Below are 27,178 nucleotides of genomic sequence, written 5' to 3'. Positions count from 1 at the left end.
GGCCCTCTGGGCGCACTTTTAATCGCTCGAAACACTATTCGTCGGAGGATGTTCATTCGGAATGTATTAATTCATGTGTTTTGCATTGGCAACAGATTTCTGGTGTCGTTCCTGGTCGACGCACGGGGCGGTGCCATGCGCGGCTGTCGTCACAGTGGCGTGCGGGTGATCGTCCCGCCCCGCTCGGCCGCGCAGCCCACCCGGATCACCTGTCGGTATGTGAAACCGCAACGCATCACCAACGCGCCGCCCCTGATGGAGGGCGAGGCGCTCGTCAGCCGGATCCTCGAGCTGGCCCCGGTTGGTGCAAAGTTCCTTGGGTAAGTAACATGACGCGCCTGCACTTGGTTTCGACCGATCATCTAACACGGCACCTTTTTCTCCCCATCCGCACGACAGTCCGGTCATCCTGGAAGTTCCGCACTTTGCGTCGCTGCGTGATAAGGAACGCGAAATCATAATCCTGCGCTCGGACAACGGCGAAACGTGGCGTGAGCACACCCTGTACGACAGTGAGGAAGCGATCCACGACGTGTTGAACGAGACGTTCAAGGGCGACACGCTCAACTTTCTGGAGGATCTGCACACGAACCGCATTACGCGCGTGCTGACCAACGACTTTCCGCACTACTTTGCGATCGTGTCACGCATCCGGCAGGAGGTGCACGCGATCGGCCCGGAAGGCGGCACCGTCTCGGCGACGGCCGTCCCGCAGGTGCAGGCCATCTTCCCGCAGAACGCGCTCACGAAGAAGATCCGCGTGGGGCTGCAGGCGCAGCCGATCGATATGGGCACGACCGCCCATCTGCTCGGCCGGAGCGTGGCCGTGTCGCCGGTGGTGACGGTGGAACCGCGGCGCCGCAAGTTCCACAAGGCGATCACCCTCAGCATGCCGGCCCCGAAGGCGTACAACTCGGGCATGATCAACCAGTACTCGGGCAATGCGCCCACGTTGCGCCTGTTGTGCTCGATCACCGGCGGCCAGAACAAGGCGGTCTGGGAGGACGTGACCGGATCGACGCCGCTCACGTTCGTCAACGATTGCGTGTCGTTCACGACGACCGTATCGGCCCGCTTCTGGCTGATGGACTGCCGGAACATTAGTGAGGCGACCAAGATGGCGACCGAACTGTACGCGCAGATGGCCCACGTGCCGTTCATGGTGAAGTTTGTCGTGTTCGCGAAGCGCGTCGAGCAGAGCGAGGCCAAGCTGAGCGTGTTCCTGATGACGGACGACAAGGAGGACAAGACGCTCGAGCAGCAGGAGCACTTTACGGAGATTGCGAAATCGCGTGACGTCGAGGTGTGCGAGGGCCGCACGATCTACCTGGAGTTTGCCGGCAACATCGTGCCGGTGCAGAAGTCGGGCGAACAGCTGGCCCTGCAGTTCCACGCGTTCAAGGAGAACCGGCTCACGTTCACGGTGAAGATCCGCAGTACGCTGGACGAACTGCTGGGGCGCATCTCGTTCATGAACGAGCCGAAGGTGGCGAAGGGTGAACCGATCCAGACGCCCCTGTGCACACTCAACTTCACGCTGCCACCCGAGCGCTACGGACTCGGCGGTGACGAACTCGAGACGACGTCCGAGTTCGACCGCAGCTCGACGGAGATACTGAACGGCAGCGAGCCGGGCGAGCTCGGCGTGGCGTCCGCGAACCGCGGCAAAACGTTTACGTTCGCGTTCCAGAACGGCGGTGCCACCGGTGTTGGCGTTGAGGGTGGTACCAACGAGATCCACAAGGCGGACATTAAGATTACGGACATCTGCAACCTGATCGGCTCGGACTGGCCGCTGCTGGCGGAAGAACTGGCGATCGCACCGACCGACGTGGATCTGATCCGGACGGAGTACCCGAACGATGAGGCCCAGCAGGCGATCGTGATGCTGCGGCTGTGGTTACGCCAGGCCGGCCGGGACGCGACGGGCAACGTGCTGGAGCAGGCACTGATCAAGATCGATCGGCGGGACATTGTGAACAAATCGATCACCAACCTGGAACCGGTGACGGATGAGTACGAGCGGAAGGTTGCCCAGCGGCAGCTCGGTTCGATGAACGGACTCGACGAGATCGATCCGCCGGCCAAGCTAAATGGTGTCCCCTCGGCAATGGCACCGGCCAGAGCCATGGAGGGTGAGCAGCGCAGATAGAGGCCCTTAACCGGCGGTGTGCTTCATGTACCCTCTTTCTCTCTCAGAATCGACGGCGGACGAAAAGCAGGAGCACGAGGAGGTCGAGAAACACCAACGGCAGCAGCAGCAGCAGCAGGTAGGTGGTGAGAATGGGTCACCGACTACGTCCTCGCCGGACCAGACCGAAGCGTACCAGCAGATTCGGCGTGAAAGCGAAATCCTGGGCATCGCGGCCGTCAAGAAGGACGACCTGTCGACGCCGCCACCCAGCCCGGCCGACTTTAGTACCCAAGTTTCAAGCCAGAACAGCACGGCGGACGAGCGCCACGATGGTGAGTGTTCCGCCCCACGTTTTGCTGCGTCCTCTCTGCGTGTTCCGGGAACCGCGTAACCGGCGCGCCTGGTTTTCATTTCAACCCCCGTTTTATCCCTTCAAGCCCCGAGTGTTTCTCTCGGTCGTATGGTTCCTTCATAAGAAAGCGCTCTCTCTCGCTCGCTCTCCCTCTACCGCTACCACAATCGTTGTTGATGTGTTTCTATAATTTCTATGTGTTTGGTTCGTTTTCTTTTCGGGTGTTGATTGTTTATTCGATTTTGGTTTTTTCGGGTGGACCCCGATTTTGCACACGGAATGATTTGTCTGATTAACTCTCTAGCGTCGGCCGTACGTCGACCGCATGTCGGTCACGGGGTCACAATCTTTCCGTTGCCCCGTTTCATCTCAACTGGTTCTGGTTGCATAAGCGACGAGTTCCTTCTGTGGCAGGTTCAGAGCCTAGCTAGGATCGTCGATCACGTTCGGGTGTCGTCTGTCCGATTACCACAAGGGCGTTTGTACTAGTCTGTAGTAGTGTGATCGTACGAAACAAGCAACCCCAAAACTCGTGTCTTGTGTTTCTGTAATAACCCCCAACAGCCATAGAGAGTGTACCGAGTGTTTGAGCCTAACTATTTAGGATAGCGTGTAGCGTGGCTTAGTTCTTCGAGATAGTACCTGGCGTAGTGGCGTGTTCGTAGACTAGATAACGGAGGCTCTGAAGGGGTTTCCGTTCATCCGTCCCGACTCTCTGGGAGATCCCACTTCTATGTTCTCCTGTGTAAACGCTTTGGGTATTCGGTATGATCCGCTGTGTTTGTTTTCATTTCTTTTTGTTTGTTCCGTTCCGTGTATGTTACCCGTCCAGCGGTTAGTCTAGAAGTGTCTGTTTGTAGTTGGGACTATGGCGGGGCTTTCGGTTACGTTACGTTTTCGTTCTTGTATTTGTTTTGTGTACTAAATTCGCTCAGAACGATGAGAAAATGTTTACGCTGTCAAGGCCCCCTGACACAGGTTGGTCTCCGATCAGATCGCCACCTCCCGACACTTTTCGAGTATGACGTGGAGAGCTTCATTCAGCGCTTCATGGAATTTACTGGTTCCGATGCCGTGTGCCACCTTCGCGTTTCATAGAATCGCCTGCTCACCATCCCTTTTACGATGCACCGATCACTCTCTCTGTTTCTCTCTCTGTCTCTGTCTCTCTGTCTCTCTGTGTGTCTCTGCAGTTTCTTTTTGAGACCTCAGTGTGCGTGTGCATCTTTTCATTCTCATTTCCTGTCGATTGCCTTGCTCTATCGTTTCCCTTGCCGAGCTTGCCTCGTGATCGTGTCGGCAACGGCACTCGGCACTGTTCCGTTTCGCCTTCCGACCGACACACGCACACACATACGCCCACCGTAGCTAATCATAGTTTTGCCCTGTTTCTAATGTCATCCCCTTTGAATTCCCTCAACAAAATGTCCTCCTCCGAAATGTCCCCATCGAATGCAAAAAAATAAAATACATAAACCCGTGACACACGATGCGCTCGTTGTTCCCCGTGCCTGTCCATTCCACTCCACAACACAACCACCAATCTCCTACACGCGTCCTCCAGCAGTCGCGGAGGATGTGCAAGAGATCATTCAGCAGGCGATCAAAGACCATGACACACAGGAGGAGGAGGAGGAGGACGACCGGGACGACGCACGGTTGCCGGCGACGCTGGTGGTGGTGGGGTCCGATGGCGGCGAAGACTCCGAGGGCTTCGAGCTGGAAACGGACCGCAGTGGCAAGGTCAAGACGATCAAGAAGCACTCGAAGGTGAACCTCAAGATCAACAAAACGGTTCCCGCCCGGCCGACGGTCGGTGACATCGAATGGGAGGCGGCACAGCAGCCGCCGCCGCAGATCGAAATCTCCTCCGTCAACCTGGAGGACGTGTCGAACGATCGGCGCTACAGCCTCGATCACATCGATCCGCCATCGAGCGACGGTCTGAGCACCGGTGCCGGTGCCGGACGTGCGTACGAAACGTCCCTCTCGACGCCGGGCCACGACTCGGCCCAGAAGTCGGAGCAGATCGTGATCGTTTCGTCCGACAACAACATCTCGGAGGTGCCGGCCGACTACTCCGGCGACATTGACGAGTTCATTTTCGTGCAGACGTCGCCGGAGAACTATGCCAAAATGGAGCAGGAACAGCAGGAGGCACGCGCTGCCGGCGGCATCGGCGGACGCGGTAGCCTGGGGACGGACGAGGACGACAACAGCAATCTGGTGATCATCACGGAGGAACACTACGACTACGAGATGACCAGCGACGAAGATCGCCGATCGTCGAGCGTGCTCGATCCGTCGCCACCGGAGGAGAAGGATCTCGAGGGGTACACGGTGCCCCCGTCGTCGGATGGCGGTGCCGGTCAGAAGCGGTTCATCGTCGGAAGCGGAAGCAGCAGCTCGGAGAGCGAAGATGAACCGCGCGGCGGCCACCGGGGGCAGCGGCCCCCGACGGCCGCCGTCCGCCGCACGGTAACGACGACGACGAAGCGGACGAGGATCGAACCGTCCGGACTGACGATCACCGAGGACGAAACGGTAGTACTGCGGGCGGAAGAGGCCGACCAAGGCGGGAGCCCCCTGATAACCGTTAGCCAGCCACCACCACCACCAGCACTAGTAGCAGCGGCCACGCAGCCACAGCCACCGTCGAGCAGCACCAGCAACAACTTCTCCTTCCGGACCGGTGGATCCTCGAGCGGCTCGGACGTGGCCCTCCACGAGGCGGCCGGCGAGCTGAGCGATGACGACGAAACAGGTAAATGGCGCACAGACACCACAGCCGACCACCCGCGAGTCTCTCCCTCTGTCCCATGTCTCTCTGTCTCGATCTCCCGAACGTCCCGAACGCTTACTTCAAATCCTGTCGCTCCCGGCAATCCATCCACGCGTGGCACGTACGCATCACATCTTCACGCCATGTGCCCTACCGACTTCCCTCACTCACTCATCCATCCATCCCATCTCCGGTCCGGCCGATGCCCGCGCTCCCGTCATGGTGTCCGTTTGGCGATCAATTTGTTTTTGGCACAAAACCGTTTTCGGCAGAACTTGGCTCAAAATTCAATCCACTCACCGACCGACCGACCGGCACCATTTCGGTTCGGATACCACACCACCTCCACGTGCTTGTTGTACTTTACTCATACTTTAGTTAGACCGGGACGGACCGGTGTGGGTTGTGGGACCTTTGGTTGTGGTGGGGACCCAAACTAATCAAATGCTGGGATGCTGGGTTTGGTGACGGAAGGCTCTGTTTTTGTGTTTGATTTATTTTAAAGTTTTTTATTATTTCCGTTCCGTCTGTGGTTCCGTTTCACTAGTTCCGTTCCGTTCGGTGTGCGTGTACCGTTCTGTGTATGTTGCCTCTGTTAACACCATTTGTTTGTGACTTAAAAAAAACGTTCCCCCCGTTCCCCGACCGAATCCCGTAGGCTCTGTGTCCATCACTGTGTCTGGGTGCTGTTGGGGCGGAGGATTCGCGATCACCCTTTCCCGACCAGTGCCCGTTCCGTAGATTCCGTATTCTTTTGTATAAACTAATGGCCAATGTGTGTCTCCCGTGTCCCGGTCCCCGGACACAGGCACTCTGGTGTTACCGTAGCAGCAGGCGTTCCGTAGTTCTTCCTTGCCCAACTGGATCTAACACACTGTTGCGCCTAACCCTAAACTCCCGGCACAAATCCTGGCCCCGGCCCAGCGCTGACCGTTACGCCTTAATCGTCCCCTCCGAACTCCGATCCGATCGATCGGATCTGCCCCGCATCGGCGTGACGCTGGGCACTGGAATGGTGCTTCAAAATTTGTTGTGCTCCCTCTTTCGGCTCTCAAGGTAAAGTCAGCAGCTCAGTTCCCGTGGCCGCCACGGAGGCCGCCGGTGACCAGCAGCAGCAGGCAACCGGGGACGTCCCCGTCACTGCCACTGCCACCAGTGCGCCGATTCCGAATGTATCCGTCATAGTGACGCAAGTGTCGACCGAGATCGAGATCGACGACGAGTACCAGGACGAGGAGCAGCAAGAGCCGCCAGTGGCAGAGGAGCTGCTGGCCGATGTCTCCTACGACGGTGGTGGCGATGAGCTTGATGATGACGATGGGTTGGAGCAGAGTTTAACCGATAGCGGTGGTGACGGTGGCCGACCCGCACAACCCGGTTCCCGGTTCAGCGATGTTGGCAGTGTCGACATTAGTATGTAGCCCTTTTGCGCGCTGTGTGACCGTTCGCGCAGTTCTCTCGCTCTCTCTCTCTCGCTCTCTCGCTGTATAGTGCAACTGTTTTTGCATCGTTTGTCGTGATCGCTATTTTTGGCTTCATTTCTTGTTCTACCCTTTCTCTTACACACTCTCCCTTTCTATTGTTCTTTAGCTCTCTCTTTTTCTCTCTCTCTCTCACTCTCTCAATCTCTCAATTCCTCTCTCTTTTATTGTCTATCTCTGTGTCTCTCTTTTTGTCCTTCATCTCCATCATTTCGCTATTCCGATTCTTCTCAATGGTTGTTCCGTTTGTTCCGCTGTTCTCGGTATGCTGCCCGTCTGTTGTAGAAAATCGCTTCACTTTAGACTCCCTCTCTCTCGCTCTGTCTCTCTGTTCCCTAGTTTCCGGTCTTTTCGATACAATTTGATCCTTTGTGCCATCTCTTACTATTGGCAGCCTATGGTTTGTTCTGTTTTGCCTGTTTTCTCCTTCATCGTTTCGATTTTTTATGTTGAATGGTTTCGTTTTTTTTGTACACTTTCTTACCTTCAACATCTAGTGCATTACACATTGAACCGTTTCACTACCTGCGCACCCTCTCGAAAACTACCTATTTGTTCCCTTTTCCCTCAATCCGGTTCCGGTGTTGGTAACCGGTGTTGGTGTAAGTGTAAGTGGTGTAAAACAAGACCGGCCCCAACAGGTCAAATAGGAGACCGCCATATAGCTATTGTAGAGTCTACTACGAACTGGCATCCTGCATGACTTTGGTAGTTCTTGCCCCTAACAAACCACTAATCGCTGCGAACGTTGAGTTCAATAAACATCTAAAGTGTTTTGAGCGTCCCTTAAAGAAAAACGAACGGATTAAACGGATTAATAAAAGTAACAGCCTACGGGCTACTAACGGGTGTAGTAGAACCCTCGGAGCTTGTTGAGCATGAACAACCCGGGATGCATGTGGTTTGGTAGTACTCTTACAATTTGCAAGCGATCGTGAACGAAGGGCGATAGAAAAGCTCGCCATGAAATGCAAACCGGCAAACGGGTAAAACTGGGCCACTCTTCATAACTTTTTGCAGAAAACTTTCTGGTTCAGACCAACGACCAACCGAGCGGACTGGAACCGAGTGAACCACCAACCGAGCAGCGCTTAGGCGGCACCCAGCGTACGGAAACGAACACCTTCGTCAATGAGTCCGATGATGGGTAAGCAGATTGTTCTGGCGGAGCGGATTGCGTTCACACCGTTTCACTGATGGCACGTTTGTTTCCTCTCGCAGCACCGTTCGTACCACAGTCATCACCACAACGACAACGCTTAACGCGACCGGAGACGAGATACCGGAAGATCTGGAAGAGCAGCTACTCAAGCAACTGCGCGATCAGCAGTTGCTCCAGGAGGCACAGCAGCAGCACCACCAACAGCAAGATGGCAATCAGCGGACGGTGATAGTAACGAGTACCGCTTCCGACACAGACCCGGCAACAGGGGCGGAGAAAAGTGCGACCCGCGTGACGACGACGACAAAAACGATAACCGTCGCGCCGGACAGCGACTTCCCGGAGGACGAGCTGCTGCAGAAGATCACAACGACCACGACCACGCACACGGCGCAACCGAACGTGCCGGAAATGGTCAAGGAAACGACCGTCACGGTCACCGAGATGGTCGATGGGCGAACGTTGGACGGGGCCGCGAAGGCAGCACTCAACAATATTGTCGACGAGTTCATGAACCAGGAGCGAAAGAACTAAGCAAAAAAACGATGACGATGCCAATCCGCTGTCACCGTTTAAAATTCTTAGTGCCTGGTACCGGGGCCTCAACGGCTTCCAGGGGACGGCTTGCTGCTTTTCTCCACCTCTCTCTACAAGAAACAAGAGTTGTAAAATCAACTAAAACCACGCAAGCGGTTCGGGGGGTGGGGCAATTGCTGCGCCGGATTCGTCCCAGCCCGAGCTTCGGTTTTTTTGGTCCGTAACTTGGTTTGGCCAAAATTGACACACAATTTAACAGCCACAGCCAGACGCTGTGTACGGCGGCAGTTTGCCAACGAAGCAAACGAACTAGTTTTACATTAACACAGAAAGTATTTCGTCCGGCACACTGAGGATATTACAGAACGGAGCCGGGCGCCGAAGGGGCGAATCTGCTGTGCTTTGAGAGAAGATGGGCTTCGAGGGATGAAACCAAGCTAAACGTACAAAAATGGCGCGTATCGTGTTACGTATCCGACACCCGGCTGCCCGCGGTTCGGGAATGCATCGGTTTGCGTCGAGCAGAAAGGAAAAGCCCTAATTCTCTTCCCCGGTGTCGTCAGCCGCGATGGCAAACCGATTTCACAGAACACACACACACACACAATCTATTGCGAACGGCGCATATTCATATACATATTTATCGCGAGGCAACTTCAACGGCAGGAAGGGACGTTTCTTTAGCACGTAGTTTAATCAAACGAACACAGCAAAAACGGGATGGGAAATCGAAGCGACAAATAATTGCATAAGAATCCACACCTTTAGCAAGATACATTAAGCGCTGCAGCAGAAGAGACAAAATCTAACCACTAAACGATATCAAAACGCGATCGCGATCGATCCTCACCTTTGAAGCTTTGCCAACCATCCTGCATGAACTCCACTCCATTCATTACCAACCATAAACGGTCGCCACTGGCGAAGAGGAAATCTTCGCTGGGGCTCTGGCCTTGGGGGCAGAACGGGCCAACTGAAGGTGGCCGATATGTGGCCACCAAAATCACTACCTAGCCTGGGTGTGTAATATTGCTTCGCTTCGCTGACTCAGTCACAGCACAAAGGCGCGCAGTAAGTAGCGCGAAAACGTAGCATTTGAGGAAACAATTGAAACCGTTTTGTAATTGCATTCAAAATTGGAATCAGTGTAATAGCGGCGGCGGCGGCGCCCGCCACGCTGCCGCGTCAACGTGTCCCCGTGAGTTTTAACATTGTTTAACTATATATTTATTGTGCGTGCCCTGGAGGATAGCATTAGGTTTAGCGGCGGGCGGTGGAGTGCGCGACTGTTTGTTTTGCAATTCTAGTGTTTTTACGTGATTTTTTATGATTATTGATGTTTTTTCCCCTTCAACTTCCATCGCTTTCGGCCCAACACACCACAGCAGTGTGTGTATGGCCAGATGGAGAAAGTGAATGTGGCATCTTTCGTTTTCTCTTTGCGTTTGATTAATTTTAGCGTCACACCGTACAAGTGTAAGAATCTATTTGTGTTGCATTATTTCCTAACGTTGCCCGCAACCGTTAGCCCCGCTCGATCGGTCAGTGTGTCTCTGTGCGCCAAATCGGCTTATGCTTATGCGGAGCTTGTGTCGATCAAATGTTTCCACTATTTCTGCTATTTATTAAAGAAAACAAAAATAAACACCGCCGCCGAACAATAAAATAAGAAGAGTGGCACTAGTTTGAAGCACGCAAGGATAAGAGGGCCAGCCACTCGGCACTAGCAAAGGACAGCGAAAGACCGAGAGACAAACTGAACGGAACTAGTGATTTGAAGAAGCCGACATTGAAAAGGGAACATAAAGCGCGAATCAGAGAAGCAAAGAGAGAGATATTTGATTGAAGCGTGCGAAAGAAAAAAACATAACGATCCGAATGCAAAAACAAACAAAACACGAAGGCACACTTTGGATGGGCATGATGCTATATTTTTGAATTGTGTATAGAGTTTATTTACAATCGCGATTGCAGTAATAAGTCCTAAGCAGAGTTGTCAAGCGGAGTGCGCGGCGAATAATGGAATAAAATTGAAGCGAAACAAACAAAACGGAAACACATTGGAGGGCACATCCCGTGAAAAACACTGCTGGCCGGTGCGTCCCCGGACGATGCCGTGCACGATGTGGTGCTGTGCGTCGAAGGACACCAGTTTGCCGCACACCGGTTCATTCTGTACCATCGCTCGGAGTTTTTGCGACGGCTGTTGCAAGCGAGCCCCACGTGCCAGGAGTTCGATCTCATGCAGTGTGGCATCGATGGGTTATCCGTAGGCGCATTTAAGCTAGCCCTGCGCTACATCTACACCAACCGGTACGTTGGGCGCGAGGACGTTCTACGGCTGCTCAGGAAACCGGGCGAAAAACCGGGCGATCCGAAACCAGGAGCCATCGCGGAGCTATGCAACCAGCTACGTGGGGTCTTTGAACGCTTGGAGCTCAGTCGGTTGGCGGAAATGCTTGAACGGTAAGCATTTGTCATTCAAACACCTGTTATTTTTTGTATTTTGGAAGTAAGGAAACGTAATTACGCGCTCCGTGTGGGACTACCCTTCGCTACCAAGGATATAACCACTAAAACCCTACTTGGTTCTCCATCCTAGCCCTTACGGAACTATCGTCAATTCCCATACATACGTTGGACGATGGTTTCCACAGTGAGTCCATCTCCGACCCTATCCTGCATTTGTCTTTGATCGTCTTCGAACCGCGGGCACACCAAAAAGACATGCTTCGACGACTCCACAACGCCCTCACGTCTCGGACATTGCGGTGACCGAGCTCTCCCTATCTTCCTATTCAAACACCCGTAGAAATGCCTGAACTTCCTTTATTTAACTTTGTGATCGGCAGAAGCGTCGCGTAAAGAAAAGAGCATTGGACGAGACCACGTCGGGCACGTCTGCTCGGCTCCAGGCGTCCCTGAGAAAGTGTTGAATTACTACTAGTCGAAGGAGCGGAGAAAATGTTCAATGACTACTAGTCGAAGGAGCGTCGTTTGCTCGACCGTGCTGCTAGACTGTTCGAATTCGAGTTCGCGGACTATTGCAAAACATGACCGTTACTGGGGAGGTCGCTACACACCTTTCTTTTTTGTGTCCTCGTTTCATGAAACACCATGGAAAGGTGACAATCACGACGGGCCGTGATCCTTTCCCTCTTAGCAAATCCCGAAGCCAACATCGAAGGCTTGGCCTAACTCTGCTCTCTGATGGTCGTCGGTTTATTTGCAGGATTTACAGTCCATCCAGCGGGTTGCTAGCGTATGACCCACCCGAGGAGCCATTCCCAGCGCTGCCCTTCGATTTGTTCCGCGAGTTGCACGATCTTACGATCGTGCTGGAGGGCGAAGAAAAGCTACGGGTACACCGATGTGTGCTGGTCACCCGCCTGGAGTACTTCGCTGTGATGTTCGGCCACACTTGGGGCGAAAACCGCACGACTGTTGACCTGCACACGATACCCCACAGCACGATGAAGCTGATCGTAACGTTTCTGTACGATCACGAGCCGCTTGTGTTCCGGATGATGGACTACTTGGCGCTGCAACATATGCTCCGAGTGTGTGATCAGTTGTTTGTGGAAGACTTGAAGCGTTTGCTTGAGACACTCCTGGTCGAGAAAGTGAACCTGTACAATATGGCCTGTACTCTGCGGTTTGCCTGCCAATTCAATTGCGAGCTAGTGAAGGGCGCCTGCCTGCAAATGATTAGCACGAATCTCGATCGGCTGCTCGAGGGCCACCTGCTAGAGAGCCTCGCACCGAACATTCTGGAGCAGATCGGCACGTTCTACCGGAAGCACTACAATTTGGACAGTTACCGAACGATCACACCGTTCTCGGATGCGATCGACGACGAGGAGCTCGATCAGTTGGTGCACGAGTTTCACGTCCAGCTAGAGGAAAAGCCATTGGACGCTAGGGCGAAAAAAGGACGCCCGACTGCGAAAGTGTCACGATCGCAGCAGCAAAAGCTCAGCTTGGAGAAGGAAGCGATGGATTACCTGCAGCGACTCTCGCTGGAGGAAGAGTCAGTGGCAAACGAACGGAAGATTGCTGCCGCTGCCGCTGCCGCTTCTACTGCCACCAACACCAGCAAGGGGCGCGTGGTCCAAAGTGCGAAACAGGACACATGCGCCGCCGGTTCACCGTTGCCGAAGCCGGAAGCGGATGGTACAAAATCGTGGCACAAGGTAACCACGGTAACGGCGGATGCGAAACGAAAGTCGGCCCTGTCAGCCGCCCTGCGAGCGAACGAAATGATGAAGGCAGAAGCTCAACACCCGACGGGTTCGGGTGAAAGCTTCTCGAACCTGCGGACGGTGCTCCAACATTCGTCGCCAACCAGTGCACCAGTGCTGGGGGGTTCACCGGACGAGGGTTACGAAACGGCGGCCCCGGCTGGGGCCACTCCTCCCGGTGCGATCGTTTCTCCGATTAGCTTGGCCGATTTTGGCCTGCAGAAGGGTAAACTGTCTCAGAAGCAACGGAAAAGGCTCTCGTCGGTCACGGAGACGGTGGCGGTGGTTCCGTCAGGCGCAACGGACAGCAACAGCAACACCGAGGATCAGCAGCTACCGACGGTGAGCAACCCGTGGAAGACCATCACGGCACCGTCCGTGGCCAGTTTCGATGCCATACAGTCAGCGGAAGCGGCCGGCGGTGGTCTGCTGCCGACGGAAGCTTCGAACGTTGCACGCCGCCAACGCCAACGGCAGTCCAGCAACGGCAGCGGCACCGGCGGGCCGCGACTCAGTTCGGGCGAACAGGACTTTACCGAGATTCTGGCCGACGAGCGGCGCCAGAAGCAGTACTACGAGAAGCAGCGTCTGAAGTCGCTCACCGAAACGCAGCTCGAGGAGCAAGCGATCGAAGAGCTGAAGGCGTTCTACAACGTGGAACAGGTGCACGACGAACACATCACCATCGAACGGTATCGGCCTCCGCTGACGGCCACTCCGAAGGTAGCCGTCTGGGGCCAGCGCCAGTAAGTGCTGGGGAGGCGGTGTGTTTTTATTTGTAAAAAGTGTATTTTTTACCGTGGGTACATTTTGTAAAAGTGTTTCTTAAAATAAAGAAATTGTACAAAAGAAAAAATATTATTTCCAGCTTCGGTTCCGAAGCCGAGGTTCGACTGTACGCGTACTGTTGGCACCATCCCATTTGTCTCTCTCGCGCTTCGGCGATCAGATGGCCCCGAGAGAGAGAGAGCGCGGCGCGAGAGATCACCCCCGAGAGGGACAAGGCCCGCTACTGTGCCGCCGAGCGTGCGTTCTCTTTCGCCCGGTGGCACCAGCTGTGGCTACCTTCGCTGCGCTCCTGCGACCCTGTTCGATCGGTCGATTTCGTGCCGTCCGGTGTCGGGAAACTGAATTTGCCGATTTCGTTCGTTTGTCTCTCGGCGGGCGCACCGAACAAAACGCACGTGGCTCGCAAGACGGATTTCCGGCACGAATTTTGGTGTTTTTTAAAGAAAATTCGATTACTTACTTTTCCCTGATCGTGAAAATTCGCTTCGTTTGATCCGCAAAAACATTGGTGTCATCATTTCCAAGAAAAACGCAAGACTCGCGACGCTGCTTTTGTGGGTTTTTCTTTAGTTCCGTTGTGTTTATTTCGAAATTAAGATCCGTTTGCCTTCCCTTCTTTACATTTATGCTCGTTTTCTTCCGGGTTCCCTCTCTTCACGTGCTCGAGGACGCGCTTCTTTTCCGCCACCGAAATAATGCTACCGTCGGAGCCAGTCTCTGTTTACCACGCACCCTTCCCCGCGGAGTATGGTTGGTTTGTGCTTCGGGGGTTTTCCTTCTTATCTGTCCAGTGAGCCGAGTAGGGTGCCGGGAATTGATTATAAGGATCAATAGGGATAGGCGTAACTCATCGTTCGAAGAGCGATGGGTTCGTTCGAGTTGAAACAATTGTTGTTATGCTCTCCAGTTTTGCCCATCGTCTGAGATGACACTTTCTAGATTCGAACTCTAAGCCAGAATCAGGGAGGTTTGTGCAAAAAATAAATCCCCAAAAAAGACCCAATTTCCCCAATGAGAGCGGTGTATTTGAATAATTCAATTCTCGACACCCGACAGCTGGCGAATTATGCTTCCTTCCGTTTCCTGTGGTTACTCTGATCGAACTACACGGTGTGCACGGTGTTTGTGGTTTAATTCGCACTATACTAAGTATCATTTGCTTGCTTCGATCGATCTAAGATGCCGATCATGCTTCGCGCTTTGTTGTCTATTTTCCCTGTTTATTCTGCCTGCCATCTTTGCTTGCCTGTGCTTTTGTTTGTGATGCGCTCTGTGGTTGCTGGGTTTTATGTTTGTCTGTTTACAATAATTCTGTTTCTTTTCTGTTCATTTATGTTTATGTTTTATAGTAGCGCATGGTTTAAAGTTACCTCTCTTTTCCGATACGCGCGCATCGATGACGACGCCCATTTGAGTGCACACAAAAGGAAGGACACGAAAGGGCGGAGTAGCGACCCCCGCAACCAGCGCTATACAGCAACGTCTCCGAAGTGATAAGGGCATTCTTTTTGGGAAAATCGTTAAGGGTTAAAATAAATCCCATTGTTGGTTGCACAGAAAAGCAATAAGTCTTCACAAAGCTCTGTATACTTTAAATATCGATCACGTAAAGCCAGCCAGCCACAGCAACTTTCGAATGGTCTTCGGTGATCACGAGTGATCGCGGATACATAGCGTCGCGTCGCGCACGCATTTACTACACTTTTATTGTACACAAACATCGGATAACGCTTTTTATGATATCTTTTTCGCTTTATTTTCAATGTATTCCAGACGTTTTTCTTTTCCCTCTGTTTCCGCGTTTCGTTTTCCTGCGGCAGAAAGCGTTTTCTTTAGTTGGATGCCGGGGTTTAGTGTGTTTGGTCATCGGTTGGACACAACAGTGTGATCAACAGAGCCTTTCTTCTTGAGCATTTTTGATACGCGGGCAATGAAAACCGACAAAATGAAGAACGGAAAAGCGAACGTTACCACCAAGAGACATAAGCTTAGCGAAGCCATTTTCACTAAATATTCACGCGATCGATCGATGATACATTGGCCGATCTTTGCGCGCGCATGGAGTAAGCAGCAGCAGCCCAGCATTGTTAGATTTTTTGTATTTTTTGTGTATTTTTTGTTTGTTTAGTTTCTCGCAAAGCACTTTTCATCCAGCATTCAGACTGGCCATTCTTGCCTCTCTCTCTCTATCCCAGAGTGTTCCCATCAGGCTTTCCTGCCACTTTCGCCTCTTTCTAGCCCTCACAAAAGCGTAAAGAAAGTTGTAAATATATGTTCCTTTAATATATATTTAGATACGCGCGTGTGTGTGTGTGTATGTGTTTGTGTATTTATATGTTTTTCAACAAACTAGCCCTTCGCACGCCCCGTCGATGGTGGCTGTTGCTTGTGGCTTCATGTTTTCCATCTTTGCTGGTAATAATAAATGTAAAAGTAGCGGCACAGAGAGGCGATATTTAGTATATGATGCGCGTTTTGACGTGTATTTTTATATGTTTTTAATCTTCCTACACACAGCGGCGTTTCGGCCCTCGTTTAGCGAACATTTAAGTTACGCGCTTGCCATTTTACCCATTCAAAGCCATACGCGTTGTTGTTAAGTTCGGTCGTGATAATACATTTCTTCTAGTTGTGGACATCTTCCTCCAATTCAATCAATTCCTTTCACCATCCCGCGTCTGCGCTGTAAAACTAAAAAGCACTAAACCAAGAAGTTGATTTGTCCCCGTTCGGGATATTATGTTCATTTTGCGCGCCCTCTCTCGATCGCCGATCGTTACACGCGTGTGTGACCGTTTCTGTATCTAATATAGGCGCGCACGCGGTGGATACACATGCTCATTTTGTAGTTGTTTTATTTGTTGAAAACGAAGTGGAAAAAACGGGGTAAATATAGGTTTGTTTCATTTAGTAGAGTGCTGTGTTGGTTTGTGTTTAGAGTTGTGTGTGAGTTTCTGTTATAAGTGCGCTGCGCTTCATCAATTTTCCTGGTTAGCGATTATGTGGTTGTTGTTATCATTTGTTGCTCCCCTATACGTCGTTTATAACACCAGTCCGTTATCAAGAGAATATTTTCACCTCCCCCTTGTTCTTCTCTCCTTGCGTAAGATTATGGCCTTTGTTGTTGCGCTCTGTGGCGCGCGCTCTCGCGATAGCATCTCGTCGTCATGACTTCTTAAACATTTATTATTTGAGCCTTTCAAAAAGGACATAAACTGGAGTGTGTACGCGCGGCGGCGGCGACAGCAGCAGCAGCGTCGGCGGCGGCAGCGTTGAGCTCAAGGAGCGATTATCAGTTTGTGCTTCACTCGCCCCAAGCGCTTCGCCCCAATCATCATGTTGCTTTAGTTCCAGAGGGGGTCCTCCCATGCCCCCCAAAAGCCTTTATCGTTATCATGTGTATGTGTCGTTGCAGTTCCCTAATCGGAACCGAAACGGTATCTACGTGTCGTCTTCATCGGCCGAAGAAGGAGATGCTCTTTTTGGATGTCCGTTATATCTAACTATCTACCCTCTCTTTCTGTTCTCTCGGCTTCGAGATCGCCTCCGGGATCGGGATGGGTTTTCCTTCTCCGCCGCGTGCAGCACTCTACACGATTACTGGGCTAATTGTATTTAGGTTTGGTTGTTTACTTGGTTATCGATTGGTTCTTGAATTTTTTGACGCTGCGCCCGAGATGCTTATTTTGATTAACAGGACAACGTGTTGGCGGCGTTAAAATATCGCGAGGGGCTTTTGTGCTCAAAAGAGTATTTCATGCTCTCTGTGTGTGTGTTTAAGATCATTGTTTCGTTTTGGTTCTCTATGAGAGGCGCACAGCAGCAGAGCGACGCTCGTTCGCAAAAAGTCGAAACGGATTAAAACGGAATTCACTCGGAGAGGAAATACAAAACCAACGAGTGGGGATACACGGGTTTTTTCCATTCCGCTGGTGTGTGTTTGTGTGCGTGGGGCCAGTTTTCCAGTATGTTTGTTTAGCAGCAGCAGCAGCAGCACACGTTTGTTGTTGGTTGGATGCAAAAACGCGTCATGATGTGTCGTCGTGTGTCGCTCTCCCAGCATCAGTGTGTGTCTGTTCATTTTTCCTATTCCATCCACTGACCATCGACCTCCTATTTCCAACTGCCGACCGCCTAACCGGATGATGCAGTAACATCGCCCTGCTGCGACAATGCGGCCTTATTTTGACGGACCAGCTCAGCGCGCCGTTCCTGCGAAAGGGACAGAGAAGAGAAGTAGAACCAATTTAGTATTCACTTTCTTTAGCCATTCGTTAATCGTAAACTAATGAATTTAGCTCTTAATAGAGAGCTGCAGAGCGCATCATGGATGTTTGGTGGTGTTCATCAAATATTCAGATATCCAGGATGGTCCAGGCGATGCGAACGCATCGTTGTTTGAGGAACACATGAGACAAAACAAAATGGAAAGCTTGAACAACGCGTGTGTGTGTGTTGAACACAGAAACCACCGGCCAAAGAAAAGCAAAAGAAAAGCCAAAGCGAGTACGAAAACAAAACACCTACGTGCTTCCGGATATTTTCCAATTTCTTCTGCAGCTCCTTTTCGCGATTCTGCTCGGCGGTGGACAGCTTGTTTTCGAGGATGCGCGTCTTATGGGTGGTCTTTTCGGCCTCGATCTGGTCGACGGTGGCGCGAACCACGTTCAGCTTATCGGTATTCTGCACAGTGCGTGGCCGGCCGCCAGAACGTGGGATGTGTGCGCGTGTTGTGTTGAATATCCCCACGAAGTGTTTCGAAGGGATGATGTTGTGTGATGGCCGTCACACGAAGGCCGTGATGATGATGATGATGATGTTGTTGGTGTGATGTGATGGCGATTGTGATGATGATAGTGGACATAAGTTCGGTCGAACGTGTACAGGAGAGAACCCATCGATTAATTACGACGCATTTGTGTCGGAGAGGGCACAATCCGCAGCAGTATTGAACCGGAAGGGGGGGGGGGGCAAGAAAGAACAAACATCAATCGGCGAGCGGGACCAGGTTAATCAAAATGGCCGAAATGGTGGTGACAGGAACGTGACCCGCGGCGACAACGAAACGATGGTATTGTTTCCGTTAACGAAATAATGCGCCGCGCAACCACCGGTTGCGTAGCACAGCAAGTCCGACCCGAGCCGCATTTTGCCAACCCGGACGAGATGAATCGGTAAACAGGAAACGCAAACGCAGATTGATTATCGATCCGAACCGAGGAGCAACCGAGAGCAGATTAATTTATCGATGGTGAAAAAAATTCCATCCACACCCACAGAGCCCCGACAAAGCGAAGGGGACGATAATTCAATCGGCCAACAAAGGCGACACAGGGGTGGAAATAATGATGGGCCGCCGCCGCGGGCGTAATTTCGAGGTGGGTGTGTTCCACCATCATGGTAGGAGGCACAGATAGTTCACGTCCACGGGTCAACAAATGGGGCACATGAATGTTGTGATGAATTATGAAGCATCGGGGCCATTGGGTTAGTTCGTTGTGTGTTCGTGGGTTGGTGACCATTTATGGGACGTGTAGTAGTAGAGAAAGTGATCGAGGATCGAAGAAGAGGAGCACACCGCCCGAGTCGACCCCCGGAACGCGTAATGGAGTGTGTCGTGAGCGTGATATTTTGTTCGATCGAAAAGAGAAAGAAATGAAACGAAAGGAAACGAAACGAAAATTTAACAAACATAGCAAACAACATATGTGCCAACGGCCATCGATCAAGTGAATCGATCGCTCGATCAGCATCGATCAGCAGTGCAATGCAAAAAGGACAAAACTCCGTGTTGTGCGGAACCAAACAGTAAACAGTGCTGGCTAACACCGTTCTCGGATTCGAATCGGATTTGAAGGAAAGTTGGGGTCGCCCCTGGTCAGAGATACGTACGTGCTCCTTTAGTCGGCCCAAAATCTTCTTGATGTTATCGTCGCGCAGCGTGGACGCGTTTCGCAGCTTCTCATCCAGATGCTTCTGCAGTTCATCGATCTTCTGCTGCTCCAGACTCTGTCGCGTTTTCTCGATATCGGCGGCGTGCATCTGTCGAGATTCAAAAGAGCCATCCAGTTTACATTCAGAACTTGCCCCCAAAAGGGGGGAAGAAAAGCGTCCCCCCACAGCGTACCTTTAGCTTTTCCTTGATCTCCGACAGCTGCTGTTCCCGCTTCTCCTCGTACTGCTCCATCTTGGTGTGCAGCACCTCCTTGGCGTGCGTCTTGAACTCTTTGTCCAGTTCGTCCTTCTTGCGCGACGCCTCCTCGATTTTGGCCATCTTGGCCGTCCAGTCGGCCATCTTCTTCGCCTCGAGCGACAGCCGGCGTTCCTCGGCCGCCTTCAGCTTCTCCTCGATCTCCTCGGCCGACACGTTCTTGCCCGGCACCGGCGGCAACTTCGGCAGCGTCACGTTGACGGCCGGCTCGGCCAGGATTACTTCATAGCACAGTCCACCTTTGGACTTTTCCTGGCACCGGATTTCGGTCGCTACGTAATGCGAAAGAGAGAATGTGTAAGAAAATTCATTAGAAACCTCGACTTTTTCTTTGTCTCTTCAGGTCCAGTTCAGAGTGTAAATAATCAACCTTTTGTATCATTTGGCGCACATTTTGTGCCAAGGCGTTTTTGGGGCACGAAAATGAAAAGTTAAACGAAGGAAAAACACCAACGGCAGAACGCTATTGATTTTGTGTGTGTGCAAATAACGGCTACGTCAACAACAACGGGCAAGTATAACAAAAAATCGACAGCCGAAGACAACGACGACGACGACGACGGGTTATGCATTATTTATTTGCACCGAAACTTTTGCATCGTTTGTCATACCGCGCGTCTCCGCGGTGCGCACGCCGCAAAGGGGCCACCAGCCAACAAAACAGGCCGTCCTTTTTGGTCAAAAACGACGGGCCGAAAAAGGAGCTTTACACGAGAGGAGACACTCCAAGTGCGCCGCCCCGTTCTGCTTCTTGTGCACCGTCGTCAGACAAATCATCCGTCCGTTCGGCCAAAGGAGTCCCTCCTCCTCGTCGTGGTGGTCACGTTACAGAGGCCTCTTTTCGTGGAGGACCCGTCAATAAAACCCAGCCCAAGTGTTGTGTACCGAGAGGGGCAGAAAATAAAGATGCAAAACCGTGTAACAGGACACATGCCCGCAGCACCGTCGTGTCCGTGTGTAGTAATTTGATAGGTAGGTCCGGCCGGCGGTTTTCGGTTGTGTTTTTGTGTACTTTGCGGTTTTATTTTTTTCTTGCTGCAAAAACCAGCCATATCAGCCACAAGCAAGCGAACCTTTTTCGCTTTGAACCCACAAGGGGGGGGCTTGGGTTCATTGGTTGATGGCGGCGGTGATGACGACGAAATTGGCGAGTAAATTTAGCTTACAGAGTCAATTTCATTATTCCGTTCCTAAGCAAACAATGTCCGCCCCGGGTGGGGCCGTGAGAGCATCAAAAGGAAGCCTAATCGAGCCGAAACACGATCATTGTGTCCAGGGGTCCGGGACATTTGGCATCGCGCTTGACAACGGCCTGGGCTTACGATGTAAATCAAGCCATTATACGAAACAGATAATGGCCAGTGAGGACCCTCCGCAAAAGAGGGGCCGAGAGGAAAGGGCCGAACCCGGCCGACGACCGGTGAACAATTCAGGTTTGAGTGGAACGGAAACCGAATCAACAGTCGAGACGGCAGCGAGAGTGAATCTATTGGCCGGCCGGTGTAGAAATGGAGATGTCCTCCCTTTATCGGCGCGTATCACATTGCACACGATGCAACCGAATCGGCCGAGCGTCGGTGGTGATGGCTGGGGGCACCAATAATGGGCCTGAATGTGTCTCCAGGGTAGCTTTGGCTCAATTTACGATTATATTCACATGGCTGAGCCGAACACACGGGCGCCCTTTTAGCACCTGAGAGGTTGGCCAGCCAGGTTGTGGGCAGAATTTATTAACTTCTCACTTTGCTGGTGGTAATGACCATTAGAGGAACTCGTGCATAATTAATGCTAGGATAGGATGGCCGGTACAAAACATTCCTCCCAAAAAGGACCCTGAGGTTGTGAGTGAGTTTCCAATAAGGGGGGCTGGAAAATTGATTGCTTTCCAGTGCGCTAGGGGGGAAGGCGTAAAAAGCTCCTATCTGCAAGTGTGTTAGCAAAACGGCAGGAAACGACTGACGCCATCACGTGCGCCCGGAAGTGTATCGATTTTCCACACATCTTCTCCGGTGGCGCGCGCTGAAGATTACCGCTTCCGTTACAGTGATACTCCCTTCCTTTACGACCATCCACACAGTAGAGGCCGGGACGCGGCGGAAAAGGATAAGAAGCGAATCTCGCACGGCTTGCGCCTCCTCCTGCGGAGAACACAAGCGTGTGACAACAGAAGTGTCCTCATCGGGGCGCGGCAAAAAAGACACAACAACACTCTACTCGAGATTGCCTTTTCGTATCGTATTGTATCGGCCAAAGGTTACATTAGGGCGATGTGGGCGACATATGCGACACACGGGGCAATTTGTACGAAAATCTTGCCCTTTCAGTGTTATCCTATCTTTCTCTCCGAGGATACGCTGTGTTCGAGGAGCGCAGCTAAACAATCCGACCGATATGTTAGGCGTCCTCTCGTTTTGTGTAAACGATGATATGATTCCTTCCAATCCCCAGCGCGAAGCTGAAGCGAAGAAATGGTTCCAGCAATAATAAGAGATTAAGGGCGAAAATACCACGCTCCTTCCAGACGACGGCGACGGGCGGAGCGGCAATATGGAACGGACGAAAAGTAATGGATCGCACCGACCTTCCCATCCGCCGTATGGTATTTCATCTCTGAAGTTAGTAGGTGCCGGCTGTCTGCTTTAGGGGACGCTGATGATGCTAAACTTAAGCTCACATGATGACCTCGGCCCTGTGCGGTGAATTTGCCAAGGAATCTTCAGGTAAGGAATTCATGCCATTCGGATGATATCTACCCGTGATCCCGAACCCGGGAGTGGATTCCAGCAGATGACATACCGAGCGCGTCCCGAGAAGGGGTCATTTGAAAATACTTTAAATTCACTAAGCCCTCTCAAGACCCGAGAGCCTTGATTCTCGATATCGGTAAGCTCACACGCTGACGCATGAGAGAGAGAAAGGATAACGATTAATGAGAATTACCAAGGACATTCTGTGGCGTTTGCCAAAATGTGTGCCCCCAAAATATAGAGAACGCCCTCAAGGATTCGCCGTAAACATCGTTTCAAAAGTGTAACCGAAAAAACACGCCGCTGTTTGTTTTGTCCACTCCCCGCAACAAAAGCCCAAATCGAATCTTTATTGCCCCCCTTCCGGTGTTGTTCCGGCGGTGCGTGGCGCAAACAAAGTGAACCCGAAGTAGTAGTGAAAGGAAAACGCCGTTCGGCGTTTCTATTTTTGGGCCCGCGCGTGGACGATGATGATCTCGTGTTCAAAGGAAATTAAATTAATGCAAATATCCCAAATTACCAGTATTCACGAATCGACGGAACGGGACCGCAAGTGCCCCGTCCGTGGCCTACGATTCGAGGTTCGTGGTTCGGTCCGACTGAAAGCGACAACAAATCTGAAGCGATTCGTTTCAGTTGTCGAAGCTTAAACTTCTCGGCCAAGAACGAGAGGGGTCACGGGAAATGGGATTAGATATCGTTCACTTTCAGACCCCGTCCTAATGTTGCGTCAATTGGCCATCACAATTTGCAACAGAGTTCCCGCGCGAGAGGGGCACGCGCGTCATTCATCATGCTCTGGCTGGCTGGCAGGCTGGTGCCGGAGCAATTACAGAATAATCTGGGTGGTTTGTGATTTTATTAATATTACCCCGCGAACCGACGACCACCAAGATGATGATGGTACATCAATCAACGTCAATTCCAACGCTTTTAGGATCTCTGCTCGTCCACGGCACGCACGCGCTCAGTTTCCGCAAATCAGTGCCGGAGTTGCGCGCGCCACACAAAGTTGTTGATTAATCTGTTTTAAATGTATCGCCTCATCCAACACCCAAGAGACCTGTGGGGCACCGATAATTTAGCCGCTTGGCCTCAGCAATTTAGAGCGATTGAAGCAGACACTACTACGGTGGAGCTACCCCCCGCTAAACAGCAACAGAGACAGGCGGAATAATGCGCCATTTTGTTTGCGCCACAGACCTCACCAGAGAGAGAAAAAGGTCCTCCCTCTGCTAGCAATTAATTTCTTAAAACAACTCTCCGTTCCATCACTCGCGCGCGCTCGGTTATGTTCCGGTTCCGGTTCCGCTATTTCCGGAGAATCCTCCCGAAAGCTATGAATAGTCCATCCGTCCGTCTGGTTCGCATAATAGCCTAACTGTCGCGTTCAGCGTGCCTCGTGACTAAGAAAGGACCGTAAAACCGGACGAAGCAGAAGCAGGACACCTTCCGCACCGAACACCATAAGCTGAACGTAATTCCATGTAGAACCCGCGGGTGGTGACTCCCAGCAAAGGCAATAGACTTTTCATTAAATAATAAAAAGTACGCCTAAACGTCCGGAGACTTTCGCGGGGACCGTCGCTACCGGGCGCAAAAAAGGACGATTATGTTTCATCGTCCACAGAGCGCAGAGCGTAGAGCACCACCGTCGTCTTCTTCATGGAAAACGGAATATTAGAGCCTGGCCAGGCAGCAGTCCATAAGGCCCCACAAAGAAACACGGTTCGAATAAGGCTGCCACGCGCATCTGTCAGGTGAAACTCATTTTAACGCGCTTCCCGCCGTCCGTCCGTCCGTCAGTCAGTCAGACCCGACGACGTGTCCTGGACATAAAAACACAGGGCGAGCACTAAAAATAAACGATGTGCAGGGAAGCTTTAAAAAAATGGCCCTGACAAGTGGGAAGAGATCCTTCGCACCTTGGCGCGGATGACTTGGCGAGCGATGTCAAGCAGAGAAAAAGGCGAAACACTTTTGCCTTACAATTTCACGCTAAAATAATACAATCAACAACACCTCACAAACGACGACGTGGAGCCTCAACAAGCTGAGGAGAAACTTTTCCAAAACATTCCTCTGTTCCTTTTGTGTCTAAGCCAGACGCACGGGAGACGAATTGCCCGGTAGATCCGCGAGCTGATCTCCTGCCGTCAGCTGGAAAATCCCTCAAGAAAGGCTTGCCGCGGGCACGCACCCGGAATTGGCACCACCGAAATTACTTTATGCCTAAATGATGAGGCTTTCAAAAATTCTCATTGCCCCTCACGGTTTTGACGGCCGCGATGTTTCGCGTTCCCGACAACAGCCTCCAGCAGGGCGCGCGCGCTCTATTTGAGATTAGTAGAGAGTTTAGGGGTCATAATAAAATTTAAGCACGCTGTAATTAAGTTCAAATTCCCAATTGATGCCGCTGGTGCTGGGGTGCTAGGTGGTGATGGCAAACCGTAAAGATGGTAGTGGTCAGATAACTTGACAACGAAGACGGAGAAATGGATTAAGACAGAAAGACTATTAACCTTTGCATTGTTGTCCATCGGTCTAAAATTTTGGCACCTCAAAAATTACACGATTAATCTTATGCAACCGACAGCTGTGCCAGAGGTTTACTTTTATTTTAGATATTTGAAAGGCCATGAACCCTCCCAAAAAGCCTCTACACATCCTTGAGTGTCTCGCCGTGCCGTAAAGAAATTTAGTAATAAAATCAAGTTTTAATGTTACCCCACGAAAATACATTTTTCGTGGGCTCCAACAAAAAACAAAGCAAAAACTGCCACAAGCTTGACTGGGGCGATGGGCCGTGAAATGCCTTATCACATTCTCCATTAATTTCTGCCATTCCGGCGCTCCTCCACCGGTCGACGACCTGGGTTCCGGTCTCCGCCGCCCGAGAAGTAGGATCAAAAGAATTTCAATTTCTTTATTAGGCAAAAAGGATGCTGCTGTCCTCGGGAGTTAAGTGACTTCTTTACTTCTTCACATTTTTGGCCCCTTGTCTCGCCGTGTGTGCCGTCCTTCCGCGGCCTCGACGTCGTCGCCTTTACAAAATTTTATCCCAGATAAACAAAGCGTGCAAAGGGGCGCTGTTTGTCCTGCTGCCTCAGCCTCGGTTCGGGGCGTACAAGGCAAACAACTTTGTGTGACACTGCTGTTCCTCACTCTCACTCTCTGTAGTCTCTGTAGGGTGCCGTTCTTGGGAGTATCCTTGTACCGAGAATCCGGCCGGCATGGGGCGAGGTGAGGCACTAATAAATTTTATGGCTTTTTGTATGTCAGGGTGCTGGCCACCTTTCGTCGAGAAGTAGGTTCTAAAATTCTTCAAGTAATGATTATGAGGTGGTTCCAAGTCCCGAAAGACGGGGCTGCGGCTGCTGGCGGAAAAGTCGAATTAATTTTTACGCAAAATTGGTCTTGGCCTCAAATACATGCTGCTTGTGGGTTGAACTTTCGGAAGCGCTACGTTGCCCTAATGAGGGGACTTTTGGAGGGTGTTACAGAAGTTCCCCCGAAGGTGGGATAATAATGAAGTGCTCGAAAACACTTTATCCGGTACGTGCGATGATCTGATTACGCGACGAAGACATTGGATGGTAAAGTACACTATATTTTGAGTGCATCTTCCGTTCCTGCCAAATTTTGTCTTCTCTGATGACTTTTAAAAATTAATTGCCTTCTCGTCATCAACACTTTCGAACAATCCAATAATCCCCAATACTTGTTGAAACATATTTGCTGTAAGGATACGACAAAACCATACACATCCTGAGGCGGTTCCAATAGAAAAGCATTTGGAAAGAATTAAATTATTCTCCAAAAGCAGAACGAACATGGGTCGTCTTACGCTGCCCTGAGATAGCAATTCGCAATGGCGCCGCGCCATCAGGATAACAATCGGCAGGGAATTGCTAAACAAGGAGCCAGCCGTTGTTAGGTTCACACCCTTGCTATAAAGATTACGTTCATTGGTTTCCCTCCAAAACCCGGGGCGAGCCCCGAGGATGAGTTTTCCCGGACGCTGGACGATGTGGCTTACTTTTGCAATCGAATAATTTCCCTCAGGAGTACACTGCTGTAGACACTCCACTCCCGCTGTGTCTTCCCCAACAACTCTGCTATCTTAAGGAACAAACCCCGACAGCAACATGGCCGTTAGACGCATCTGACACGCACACGACGCGCGCCGTTCTGGTTTGCCAATAATGGAAACTTTTCCACCATTTCCGCCTTTCTATGGCCTGATGCCTGCTGGGTGGGGAAAGAACGAAGGTTGCCGACCTCGGCGGACCTGGGATTAAAATCCAGCAAACCAAAACACACCAATCGCCGCCGCTACCACATTTTCAGTGCGTGCGACACAAGAAGGTACACGACGACGAAAGCTTAATTTTATTCTGTCCCCACCAACTGTTTGGGGCATCAAAAGATTTCTACGAGGACGCGCTAAAGCCCCGCGGGCAGCTTCCAGCGTGATTTTTGGCAGAAAAATAAAGAAAGCCAACAGGCGGCCACTTGGCCAACAGTTGGCGAGGCACAGGCACACGACCACGATGGAAACACGGAACGGCACTGGGAGTGAGTGAGCCTCCTTAATCGAATTGCAGGCCCGGCATTCCGGTGGGGCGGGTGATAGCCTTCGGCATTCGGCCGCTGCTGAAGATGTTACTGTCTGACGTGTAGTCCACGTGAATACATTTTCTTCGTCGGTGGCAACATCGACTTGCCGTTTTTTCATCCGG

The 27,178-nt window shown here is 51.6% G+C and overlaps 3 protein-coding genes across 5 annotated transcripts in view; 2 read left to right on the top strand and 1 right to left on the bottom strand.

The window, feature by feature from the left end:
- Positions 1-10,526, top strand: part of LOC128274599 (ankyrin-3-like) — a 50,896-nt gene extending 40,370 nt beyond the window's left edge. Inside the window, 7 exon segments of the mRNA XM_053012837.1 lie at positions 96-320; positions 400-2,135; positions 2,200-2,466; positions 4,054-5,250; positions 6,325-6,681; positions 7,770-7,896; positions 7,971-10,526. Of these exon segments, the coding sequence (XP_052868797.1) occupies positions 96-320; positions 400-2,135; positions 2,200-2,466; positions 4,054-5,250; positions 6,325-6,681; positions 7,770-7,896; positions 7,971-8,445 (4,384 nt within the window). The 3' untranslated portion in view covers positions 8,446-10,526.
- Positions 10,527-10,531: 5 nt separating this feature from the next.
- LOC128270951 (inhibitor of Bruton tyrosine kinase-like) lies at positions 10,532-13,487 on the top strand (the record flags this gene model as incomplete). Its single annotated transcript, XM_053008381.1, has 3 exons — positions 10,532-10,914; positions 11,681-12,557; positions 12,609-13,487. Coding segments are annotated over 3 exons (2,091 nt in total), but the record flags the coding sequence as incomplete, so codon positions are not given.
- A 2,708-nt stretch (positions 13,488-16,195) lies between these two features.
- The window catches only part of LOC128269828 (stathmin), a 31,165-nt gene continuing 20,182 nt past the window's right edge, over positions 16,196-27,178 (bottom strand). For 2 of the 3 annotated variants that reach the window (XM_053007233.1, XM_053007232.1), the window contains exons 3-6: positions 19,606-19,961; positions 19,371-19,520; positions 18,006-18,161; positions 16,196-17,690 (exon numbers count right to left, since the gene is read on the bottom strand). In XM_053007233.1, coding sequence (XP_052863193.1) covers positions 17,613-17,690; positions 18,006-18,161; positions 19,371-19,520; positions 19,606-19,961 — 740 coding nt within the window. In that variant the 3' untranslated portion in view covers positions 16,196-17,612. The remainder of the gene's footprint in view (positions 17,691-18,005; positions 18,162-19,370; positions 19,521-19,605; positions 19,962-27,178) is intronic. The other variant, XM_053007234.1, reaches the window with a different exon arrangement.

The sequence above is a fragment of the Anopheles cruzii genome, chromosome 3 (assembly GCF_943734635.1).
Source record: "Anopheles cruzii chromosome 3, idAnoCruzAS_RS32_06, whole genome shotgun sequence".
Classification (NCBI taxonomy): domain Eukaryota; kingdom Metazoa; phylum Arthropoda; class Insecta; order Diptera; family Culicidae; genus Anopheles; species Anopheles cruzii.
Note: the sequence above shows the minus strand (reverse complement) of the source record. Positions and strands in the feature narration are given on the sequence as shown.